The sequence below is a fragment of the Pongo abelii genome, chromosome 7 (genome assembly GCF_028885655.2).
Source record: "Pongo abelii isolate AG06213 chromosome 7, NHGRI_mPonAbe1-v2.0_pri, whole genome shotgun sequence".
Lineage (NCBI taxonomy): Eukaryota > Metazoa > Chordata > Mammalia > Primates > Hominidae > Pongo > Pongo abelii.
Genome location: NC_071992.2, coordinates 32,897,241 through 32,909,780, shown reverse-complemented (window position 1 = coordinate 32,909,780; position 12,540 = coordinate 32,897,241). Strand labels below are relative to the sequence as shown.

The 12,540-nt window shown below is 34.3% G+C and overlaps 1 protein-coding gene across 11 annotated transcripts in view; it reads right to left on the bottom strand.

Annotated features, from left to right (window-relative positions):
* Positions 1-12,540, bottom strand: part of WRN (WRN RecQ like helicase) — a 142,933-nt gene that overhangs the window by 116,360 nt on the left and 14,033 nt on the right. For 8 of the 11 annotated variants that reach the window (XM_024250704.3, XM_063726361.1, XM_063726364.1 and 5 more), the window contains 2 exon segments: positions 1,525-1,696; positions 804-916 (listed from right to left, as the gene is read on the bottom strand). In XM_024250704.3, coding sequence (XP_024106472.3) covers positions 804-916; positions 1,525-1,620 — 209 coding nt within the window. In that variant the 5' untranslated portion in view covers positions 1,621-1,696. 11 annotated transcript variants of the gene reach the window in all.

The window sequence follows — 12,540 nt, the reverse complement described above, 5'->3', positions numbered from 1 at the left end:
TTTTTTTTTTTTTGAGATGGAGCCTCGCTCTGTCACCCAGGCTGGAGTGCAGTGGCACAATCTTGGCTCACCGCAACCTCTGCCTCCCAGGTTCAAGCGATTCTTCTGCTTCAGCCTCCTGAGTAGCTGAGACTACAGGCGCATGCCACCACACCTGGCTAATTTTTTGTATTTTTAGTAGAGACAGGGTTTCACCATGTTAGCCGGGATGGTCTTGATCTCCTGACCTCGTGATCCACCTGCCTTGGCCTCACAAAGTGCTGGGATTATAGGCCTCAGCCACTGCGCCTGGCCTTTAATGTTTAGTTAGAACATTTTTTAAGGATTGTTTGCTACAATTGTTGCTAATTAAACACAACAGAGCCAATCATAGCCATTATTCAATATTACTATGTTGATATTTTTAAGGAAGTATAAAAGTGCATTTAAAGGTTAAATAAGTTTTGCATTTTTTCCCTAAATTGGTAAAATAAACACAGCATGTTCAGTAGCTGTATATATAACATCTTAAGTACTGAAAGTTAAAAAACTGTCGTGCTTGCTTCAGCAGCACATATACGAAAAAAGTTTAAAAAAACTGTCTGAAGTAATAGAAAAGCTTATGAATGAACAAACTGACAGATTACAAATTAATTCAGTGACTTTTTATTTGAAACGTAAAACTTGGTGGTAGTCTATACATAGAAATAATTATCTATTGAACACACCTCACCTGTAAAACTCAGTATGTTCACAAACATTACCATAATAGTACCTTCTAAGGGTCCAAATTCAAATAAAATCAGGAAATTCAAATCACTTACCTAATATCTTCCGACAGGAAAGAGCAATCACTAGCGTCATAACTATACACAATGGATCCAGTGAATTCTAAGAAGGGGAGGTCGTCTTCAAAAACACTCTTCCGAACACATGCCTTGAGTTTAGTAAATTTCAAAACAGGAACAAAGTTCACATCAAATAACAAATGTTCACTGAAATAATAAAGATCACTGAAGCATTCAATTTATAGTTCTAAGTTTTATCAATTAATGTTTTATAAACTAATGAAGTCATAAAGAAAACTTAACAAAGAAAAACCATCCCATTGTAAAATTATTTCTCCTAACAAGTTTATTTTCAAACCTCTAATCCCATTTTCATAAAAGCATTTATTTTCCTGAGTTTTTTTTCTGGTAATTATATTTGTATTGTAGCTGTAATAATAATGCTGCCTTAAAATGCTGAAGACTGGCTGGCAAACAAAAAATTCAACAAAGTTAATGTTGTCTACATTATCTGAACTAGAACAAACTGGTAAAGTCAACCCGAAAAAGAGAAAATATACAGTAAGAATTCTCAAGTTGTAAACCCAATTAAACTTTATTCCAGTTTACCCTTTCAACAACTAGGTCCTGGTGCATTTAGACAACAGCAGCTCTGACCTAAACAATGACTTGAAGTTTACAAGTAACAAGTAACTCTTTGCACAGTCAAATATAAATTAAATTTCCCACCTGAAAGAATAGTCAATGAACAACATACCTTTCTTTCTTCTACAGCACATCTTTTATTCTGCGCATTCATCCATTCAGGACATTTCCGCTGCTGTGGAGTTGTTTCCAATTTTTTTTCACTCATCTTTGAAATGTCCTATTTGCAGAGTCCAAAAAACAATGTCTTCATGGGTAAATACAAAACAATATCTGAAAGAAAACTGAGGGGTAGTACTGTCAATATGAATGAAAACCAAACATACATATTTAAAGTAAGTTATGACACCTAGGTCCAAGCATAGGTTATGAGAGCTAGAATCACAAAAGAAAACAGATACAATACGCTGCATCTAATCATTATACATTTAGTATTTCTTCCTCTTAAAACAAATCAGCCATTTTAATTGACTTGTATAATTCTGGTAGTTTCAAAATTCTATTATTCTATGACTTTGAGTCTTTCTCAAGAATAACCTTACCTCACTATCAATGAAAATCCTTGGGTATATGAATCATTATGAATTCCTGACATTTTAAATTTTCTACATGATTATTCTGTCTTAAGATCTTAGTAAATTCAGCAAAACTATTAGATTTATTCACAAATCTACTCAAAGACTTAATTTTGAAGACAGATAATAGCTCTTCTATGTTAAGGATTTTTATTTTGCTCCTCGCCTAGTAAATGAACAAATTTCCCTAAGAATGAGTTTTTTAGAGGATTTTTAAAAAATTTGTTAATATCTTTGAGGGCACTCCTCAATGTAAACCAAAATTCAAGTATAATTAAAGAAAATTCAGTGAATAAGAATCTCTCAAAGGTGGTGTGTGCATTTAAAAAAAAAAAAAAACAGAACATATTTGTTTTGTTAATAGTAAAATGGATCCGTACTCTGATATGACTCACACTCAATTAAAATAGCCTTAGTTCAAGGCTTAGTTCTTAGCAAATTCCTCAAACTTCAACTTTAGTTCCTATTTGTAATAAGGAGGTAGCAGTTTTTTTGTTTTTTGGTTTTTTTTGTTTTTTTTGAGACGGAGTCTTGCTGTGTCGCCCAGGCTGGAGTGCAGTGGCACGATCTCAGCTCTCTGCAAGCTCCGCCTCCTGGGTTCACGCCATTCTCCTGCCTCAGCCTCCTGAGTAGCTGGGACTACAGGCGCCTGCCATCACGCCCGGCTAATTTTTTGCATGTTTTAGTAAGCGACGGGGTTCACCATGTTAGCCAGGATGGTCTCACCCTCCTGACCTCGTGATCCGCCCACCTTGGCCTCCCAAAGTGCTGGGATTACAGGCGTGAGCCACCACGCCCGGCCCAGGAGGCAGCAGTTTTTAATGTAACACTGAAGAGTCTCATGAAGAAACAGGATGTTAATTACATTAACTATTTATGATTTGAGGATAGTCTGTTGTATTTGATATTTAACAATATAAATTCTGACAAAATTAAACAATATGCAGCAACTATCCCAAGCATGAATCAGAAACTGAAAATACTGATAATTTATGGAACAAAAAATTGTAAACAATACTTTATCAAACAAATTTTCCATATACAACAAACTCCATCGCTATTGTGCATTGGGAAGGAAAGGGTTAACAGAGCAGGTTTGTAACTCATTCTTTCACCACTGGGGGAGAGAGACTGAAAGACCTCCACCAAAGTTCCCAGTAAACATCCCAATGACATCAAACCAGCAGGGAGCTTACTAAGGGTCTTTATTAGTAGAAAAATACCAAACAGTCCATATCTAGAAAATGTTAGCAAGAAAGAGTTCAACTATCTAGATTGTTTATTGCTAATAAGCCTGGAATTACAGATTTATTAATTTATGCTTGAAAATGTGGGGTAGTCAAATAAACCACATAATTAAAAATAATAATACAGGAGTCCTAAAATTAACACAACTTCCTTTGTGCAATGTTTTTGCACATATTGCTTAAAACTAGTGTGTTAATACAAAACTACAACGTGTCCTAATGCAAAAGAAAGGTACATTTCTGTAATTTGTTTCTCACAGTTTGGGACTCAAAAAGAATGTTCTGTCTGCAATTGGTACTTGCCTATAGTCACAGAATCATGATCAAAGTTTGCCAATGGGTACAACTCAACTCTTGGGGTTGCCACATGCATCATATGTAGTGAAAAAATACGTAAAGTACATATGCTTTATTAATTGTAAAGCATTTTATATATGTCACTGGTTATCAATAAGTGTATATTTTGTCACAAATTCAAAATCCTTGATAGGAGAAGTCAAAAGTTGATCCCAGATTATATAAGTAAAATCAGTTCTTAATCTTAAAATATATATTTATAAAGCTGGAAAACAAATTTCTGCTATACTTAGAGTAGACCTCATTGGCAAAATGCCAGAAAACTGAGGTTTCCACAAATAACACAAACTTTATAAAAACACCCATAGACTTCTGAAATTTTGTAAGTAATTCATTTACACTGCCAAAACAGAAATAAACTTCAATAACGCTTTCCTTCTATCTATAACACTAAAATCATTTTAATTTGAAATATGTAATTTTTTACATGTAAATACTCTTTTGCATGCAAAATTCTATCTGATACTTCCAGGCAATGATTTGAACGTAAATTTGTTTACAAACCTAACATCTTTGTCAAATTTACTTGTATCTTGGGATAGATAAAAAGCACACAGAAAATTAATGTCGTGGAATAATTTGCAATAGGGAAATCCTTGACCATACATGAGGATTGTAATTCCTGACGAGGTAAAGGTTATTCTTGGTCAAATTCACAGCATAAAATAATTTTTTATTTACATATGTACTCGCTATGTCATTGAGCATGTATGACTTTGACATGTCTTTTTCTAAAATCATGTCTTTTAGCTTCTGCACAGCAAATCAGAGTGAACAGACAACCTACAGAATGGGAGAAAATTTTTGCAATCTATCCATCTGACAAAGGTCCAATATCCAGAATCTACAAGGAACTCAAACAAATTTACAAGAAAAAAAAAATCCCATTAAAAAGTGGGCAGAGGACGTGAACAGACACTTCTCAAAAAAAGACATTTATGCAACCATCAAACATGAAAAAAAGCTCAACATCACTGATCAGTAGAGAAATACAGATCTTTTTTGTATACAAATCAAAACCACAATGAGATACCATCTCATGCCAGTCAGAATGGCGTTTATTAAAAAATCAAGAAACAACAGGTGCTGGCAAGGCTATGGAGAAATAGGAATGCTTTTACACTGTTGGTGGGAACGTAAACTAGTCAACCATTGTGGAAGACAGTGTGGCGATTCCTCAAAGACCTAGAACCAGAAATACCATTTGACCCTGCAATCCTATTACTGGTTTATACAATTATATTACTGGGTATATACCCAAAGGAATATAAATCATTCTATTATAAAGATAACAAGCACACACATGTTCACTGCAGCACTATTCACAATAGCAAAGACATGGAAAAAACCCAAATGCCCATTAATGATAGACTAGATAAAGAAAATGTGGTACATATACAATGGAATACTATGCAGCCATAAAAAGGAACAAGTTCATGTCCTTTGCAGGGACATGGATGGAACTGGAATCCATTATCCTCAGCAAACTAACAAAGGAACAGAAAACCAAATACCCCATGTTCTTACTTATAAGTGGGAGCTGAACAATGAGAATACATGGGGAATACACACTGGGTCCTGGAGGAGGGACAGCATCAGGAAAAACAGCTAATGTATGTGGGGCTTAATACCTAGGTGGCAGATCGATAGGTGCAGCAAACCACCATGGCACATATTTACTTATGTAACAAACCTGCACATCCTGCACATGTATCCTGGAACTTAAAATTAATTTTTTAAAAAAACATGTATTTTATCATTTCATAATGCTTCATATTGTACCTTTAAAGGATTTTAAACCCCCCTTTAAAATAATGTATTATGATTTACTTCGGTTTGGACTTTTCTGAAATCTTATCTATCTACCACTATCTACAATTTTTCAACCTTTATCATTATTTTAAAGGCTGGCTGGAATTTTTGTTGTTGTTGTTTTGTTGCTTAATTTTGGTTGTGGCCAGGCACAGTGGCTCATGCCTGAAATCCTAGCACTTTGGGAGGCTGAAGCAGGAGGACTGATTGAGGGCAGGAGTTCAAGACTAACTTGGTCAACATAGTGAGATCCCATCTCTTACAAAAAAAAAATTGTTTTTTTTTTTAATGGCTTAATTGGAATATATTTGTCTTTCAGTATGGAAATGAAAATTAATCTCATTCACAGGTGGTATAAACCACCTTTCACCTTACTTTCATTAGTTACTTTCTTCAGTTTCCTCTTTTTCTTTTTCCATTTTTTTCTGACTTGATGAAATTATCATGCATTCCCTTTTTCCTCGTTATTAATGTTAAAATGCATTGGGTTTATGCTACACTCTACTCCTGACCAAGGCTTTTTAACAATATTTTCGTCGAATTCTACATAGCAACCACTACAAAGAAGCAAATGGCAAAAGAGAAGGCTTTGCTCTCATAGACTGAAAACTCCTTTATCACCATTAACCAGTATTCCAACAACTTAATCTCTTCAAGTTGTATGTATTTCAAGGGTGCAAAAATTCTTTAAGTCTAATAGCTTCTCCTTTTAATTACGAAATATGTTAATTTATTCTGATGATTTAAGTAAGCTTTGAGCAAACGTGAACTTTTTTATATCAAGTATTTCAAAATAATACTAACGCTTTGTCACAGACACACTGACTTTCCTCTACTCGTACTATTAATTCTTCTTTAGGATTCAAATAACACCAATTAAACATCACTTATAAAACCATTTTAACTTCACTTTTCCAAAGTTGAATTTTTGCTCTGAATCCATAAACTCTGTCATATACCTTAATGTATTTTCCACATGATCATTGCATTTTTTTATTGAGTGAATTCAAGTGCTCAAAATGTCAGTTAAGGATACCACTTTTTGAAGCCAGTAACTACACTGCAACAAATCTGCAAAGTAAGAATCACTCACATGGAATAATTTAAATTTTTCCTTTTCACTTATAAACCTCCTTTGGACTGTCCACATAATCAGTAATAAAACAGCTCATGGCATTTCTTCACCTAAAGGTGAAAAGAAGGTACTGTAGGAGCTTGGATTTAGTTAGGCTCACCATTTGAATTTTTAATGTAATCATTTAATGTGAAATTCCAAACCACAGGCAAGTTTTAATTTACAACTGCTTCTCCATGAATAAGACAACCTGTTACTTGGAATAAAGTTTTAGATTGAACTTAATGTAAAGCTTTTATATCTTCCTGTCATTACCTGTCCCAAACTTCCACTCTTTTTCCATAGTATCTTGTATGTTTCAAAGTATTCATTTATCTCTTCGAATATTTCATCCCCAGTTGGTTTGGGGACTTCTCTTTGCCAAGCAAATAATGTCTTCCAGTTCTTCAGGGATTCTATACAGTCTTCAAACTGAGGATCATTACAAATGTTTATGAATTCATATCTGAAATGAATGCCTTTTTGATTAAACAATCTTCTGGATTAGTGTTGTGTCTATGTCATTTGACAAATCTTCAATGTATCTTCTAATAGAATAATTGAAAATGGCAGCTCTTCAATTTCCTTTGCCTCATTGGTCCCAAACACAGTGTTCCAAACAGGCAGGAAAAAAATAGCCTCAGCAACCCAGCGAGGTACCCGGGATTCATTAATTATGCAACCCTATAACTAGCTTCTTGAGCTCAATCTGATTATCATGTTTATCAACCTCATAATAATAAATTATGACTAAATAATTAAGTATGGTACATCCATAAAACAGAACACTACACAGTCATTAAAAATAATGTTCTTAAAATTATTCAAGTGAAAAAAGGAAATTAAAAAATTAAGGCGCGGTGGCTCAAGTATGTAATCGCAGCACTTTGGGACGCCAAGGCAGGCAGATGATTTGAGGCCAGAGGTTTGAGACCAGCCTGGGCATATAGCGAAACCCCGTCTCTACTAAAAATACAAGAATTAGCTGAACATGGTGGTGTATGCCTGTAATCCCAGTTACTCAGGAGGCTGAGGCACAAGAATCACTTGAGCCCAGGAGGCAGAGGTTGCAGTGAGCTGAAATCTTGCCACTGTACTCCATCCTAGGCAACAGAACAAGACTGTCTCGAAAAGAAAATTAGACTCTAATTGTATAAAATAAATACGCATGTGTGTATGTGTGTAAGTCTGGAGCAATGTATACCAAAATATTAGTGGTTATCGCACAATTGCAAATGGTTTTTCATATTCTTCTTTATGCTTTTCTATATATTCCAACTTTTCTATAAGAACATGCGTTCCTTTTAACAATTAGGGGACAAAAGTATGTCAATAAAATGGGAAAATAATTTTTTAATGAATAATCAAGGCTATATTTTCTCATATTATAGAACAAGGGCCAGCAATTTTTTTCTCTAAAGGGTTAGATAGTAAATATTCTACGCCTTACAGGCCAGACGATCTTTGTCAAAACTACTCAAGTTTGTCACTATAGCGAAGAAGTCATAAACGATACTTAAGCATGACAGCGTTACAATGAAATTTTACCTATAGACACTGAAACCTGGATTTATTTAAATTTCATAAAATATTATTCTTCTTTTGACTTTTCAACCACTGAAAAATGTAGAAACCATTTAGCACGTAGTACAAAACACAAGCAGCAAGTCAAACATGACCCACTGGACACCTTACCAACTTCAACTACAGAACACAGATAAAATGCTCTAAAACTGAAAGTCTAAGGCTGGCGTTATTAACAACCCATTGTAGTGATTTTTAACCTCCATAATGCATTCTAAAATATCAGTAAGATATGCAACTTCTTGGTGAAGGCTTTTTGATAAATTAGTTGCAAAATGGTCCTCATGATAGCTACATGAGTGGACCTACTCCATATGGTTGGTAATATTAGTCAATTAAATGCTAAGAGATTTCCTGTCAAAATTGTGAACTCTGTTTTGGAAGAAATTCATCTTAAGTGATTCAATTTGACAGCATGTAGATATTGGGACAAGTTGTCTGCTGAAGTCACTTCTAGTTCATGTCAATAGAAATCACACCAATAAGACTTTAGTTAGAACACATTTAGAAAAATTAAGACCAATTACATTCCAAATTAGCTAAGGAAGGGTAGCTTTTTAATCACTTAACTTTTTTTTTTTTTTTTTTTTTTTAGGTTTAATCACTTAACTTTTAAACCATACTCTACTTCACTCTGATAGAGTATAAATTCACCTCAAGAGAACCGCATTTTCCATTTAGAATAGTGTCATCCTCTAGAAAACAGACAGATTTAACACCAGTCTCAAGAGGCCAGTCTCAAGAGAAAGTTGGGTTTTGGTGGATGAACTCAGAGATTTCTTTGTTCATAAAACCTCTAACTAGGTAAGGAAATTAATACCTACTGTTACCATGGTAACTGACTTGCCTAATTGCTTCAGGGCTAAACTGAACAAAGTATCCCACTCTTTTTGAAAAGCACTAAAAAAAAAAAAATTGTCAAGTTATATGACACATACAGATAATAATCTGAAGTTCAGGAAAAAATTATTAGTTAAATAATGCAATGCTTAACTCTGCTTGCCCGTTATACTGTTTAATGTGGAAAAATTTCCACTTACTATTTAAAACGGTTCAATTCTATTTTATTCAAAATATGTAAAGGTTAATGTGATGAAATACACTGTTTTATAAATACTGATTACAATAAAAATGCAAGAATATTTATAATTACTCTGAAATTTGCTAACAAAATATCCTAAAAGAACAGTTGCAATACTTAAGTTATAATTTCAATTTCTCACATTGGGCATGTATGCAAATTTTACAAATATTCATTGAATTTCACAATGTTTCTCTGAAGAAGAAAGCTGTATCTACATCACTTTGCACAAAGGAAAACTAATAAGAAAGGCTAGCTGATTTTGCAAAAGTTATGCAGACTGCTCTAGTGTTGAAAATTATACTATGAAGCAGGAAGTAGAGTGGAAAGAAATCTGGACTGAAAGTCAGAAAACCTAGGTTCCAATGCTGCTTTGTGTCAAAAAAAAAAAAAAAGTATCCAAAACTTAGAAGACAAAAAGAGGGCAGTATGTCATTTCAATGTCATATAGGAGCACAAGCTCACCCAGCGATTAACAGTATTTCATTAGGGGACATATCTTTATTTGACAGTTATTTACTAATAATTTTAAAACTCAGACTCTAATATCCACATGTTAAATACTAAATTTTGGTCTCATAAAGGTGTAACTGAATCCTGTCCAGTAAAAAAGATAACCTCAAAGTCTACGGTTTTCATTGCCCTATAACGCAGCTTTGTATCTAACCTAGCAATCTTATTTCCAACTTTTTCCTCCAATGTCTATATTTATCTTTGCATCTCTCTGAACCAATGTTGTCATCCTGCTGGTTCCCTCATTAACACAACACATATGACATGTGTTCATTCTATATTTGTACAAGAATTATATTGAAATTATTTGGAAAATTCTGCTTTGACACTTGGTCACTTAGTATCCATGTGACCTTGGACAAGTCACTTTATTTTTCTAAATTTTCATTTCCTCATTTGTAAAATGGGATTATATTCCCATTATTATATTACTTGTCTTATGATATTATATCATTATTATATATTATATTATTTGCTTTCTTGACCACAAGATTAATGTAAAGACAAACAGCAATACACATGATATCACTTCTTTTAAACTATAATTACACATGAGTTGGAATGATGACAGGACTAGAGATAGGTCTTTTACTGCTATTATACCTCATTCCCTATAGTATACTGGGATCCCTTTAGAGAGGTCAAGAATCTGTAGGTACAGATAAAAATAGCAAATCCATATGAATTAGATAAGATATATAAATTCACTGACAGCTAATTAAGCACTGAAGTACTTTATAGGTAGAATATTCTTTCAAACTACAAATTCAAACAGAGAAGAGAAAATGGATTCATTTATCCAATGCTTCTTTCTGACCCATTGGACCTCACTCAAAAAAAGACTGAATTTCGAAGCACATCTCTTTTTTTTTTTTTTTTTTTTTTGAGACAGAGTCTAGCTCTGTTGCTCAGTCACAGCTCACTGCAGCCTCAACCTACCCAGGCTTAAGCAATCCTCCCACTTAGCCTCCCACGTAGCTGGGACTACAGGCACATGCCACCATGCCCAGCTAATTTTTGTATTTTTTGTAGAAATGGAGTTTCACCATGTTGCCCAGACTGGTCTTGAACTCCTGGCCTCAAGCAATCCTCCCTACCTCAGCCTCCCAATGTGCTGAGATTACAGGTGTGAGCTACCCTGCTGGGCCTATTTTCTTCCTCTCTCTCTCTTTTTTTTTGAGACGGAGTCTCACACTGTTGCCCAGGCTGGAGTGCAGTGGCGCGATCTTGGCTCACTGCAAGCTCTGCCTCCCGGATTCACGCCATTCTCCTGCCTCAGCCTCCGGAGTAGCTGGGACTACAGGCACCCACCACCATGCCCGGCTCATTTTTTTATTTTTTTTTAGTACAGACAAGGTTTCACCGTGTTAACCAGGATGTTCTTTCTCTTTAACTATACTGCACAAACTATATTTAGGAGGTTTCCAACTAGTCTGACAACAGAAATTCATATACTCATCTAACTTTTCATGTGTGTGGAAAAGAATATTAAAAAAGAGATTTCAAGGATAAGTTACAAGACTGGATTAATAAGTGTTTTTCAAATACTCTGACACAGAAAGATTACAAAACCAAAGCAGCTTAAGTACTCCAGCAATTCAGTTTGGTTGTCGATACCCTAATTTTCATTAGAATCTTTGGGCTTCACCAACACAATTATGTTATTTTTACTGAGAAGCAGCTTCCAGTCAAAAAAGCCTTTCATTTTTAACAGAAAACACAATAAACTTTTTTAAAATTCTGGGCTTGATTTATTATATTACATATTTTCTCAAAATGTAACCTTGCACATTGAGTTTTTATACTTACCTATATACTAGTAACTAATTTATACATTTATACACACACATGCATATATATACACACACACAGATTGTGTATCTAGATACATATACATGTATACAATCTATAGTTTATTGCAGAAGATATCATTTATAAGGTATTCTCCTGTATGGTTTTTGAGAATTTCTTTCTACTTTTCTATGAACCAAAAAGAATAAGAAGGGGTAGAGGAAAACAGAGAAAAACCAAAGAATGCATGCCAAAGCCCTCATTAAATTCTCTAATTAAAGAAGCTTTCAAGACTTTCATTAATCTATTACTACATTGCTGCTAATCTTAACTTCCCTCCAAACAGACCAAGCGAACAAACCAGAAAAGCTAAATAAAACTACCCATTCACATCTAGGTTAACTGTAGTAAGACGATGTAGTTTTTAAAAGTAGTAGGATAATTTTTGAGAGACATGTTTCTTTATAGGTATCTAACAATTTTTCCTAACTGTCAAATATTATATAAAGAACAATTCTGTACTAATAAAACCAAGTGAAATAAACTGTAAATGGAATCAAACAAATAAACACAATAAAATGCCATTAATTTGAGTTAGCAACAAGGGTAAAGGATAAAAGCCACGTTCTTTGCTGTGTCATAGTGAGAAGCCGCACTGCCCATAAACCAGGAACATCACTTGACCTGAACTGAATCCATGGCACAGCAAAGTGCTTTATAACTGGATTTCACTACCCAACTGAATAATTCATTATTTTTAATGAATTTCCTCTGTTCTCTAAGTAGCTATAGCCAGTCAGCTGAAATCAACCATTATAAACTGGGAAACTGCAGAGAAAGTTTTCAAGTAAGTCAATTTAAAAAGTTGCTTAGGCTGTCTATTTTTCCTTTTATATTTATTACTGTTACTTCGTATGGCCTGAGATAAAATTTTACAGGATTCATCAGTAAGTGGATGTTGACAGTTGCCTTGCTAGCATCTGTTCCACCCTGGACCCTTAATACAGTACCGATAAATTTCATTCAGGTAAAGATCAGTTACCCACAAAGCCAA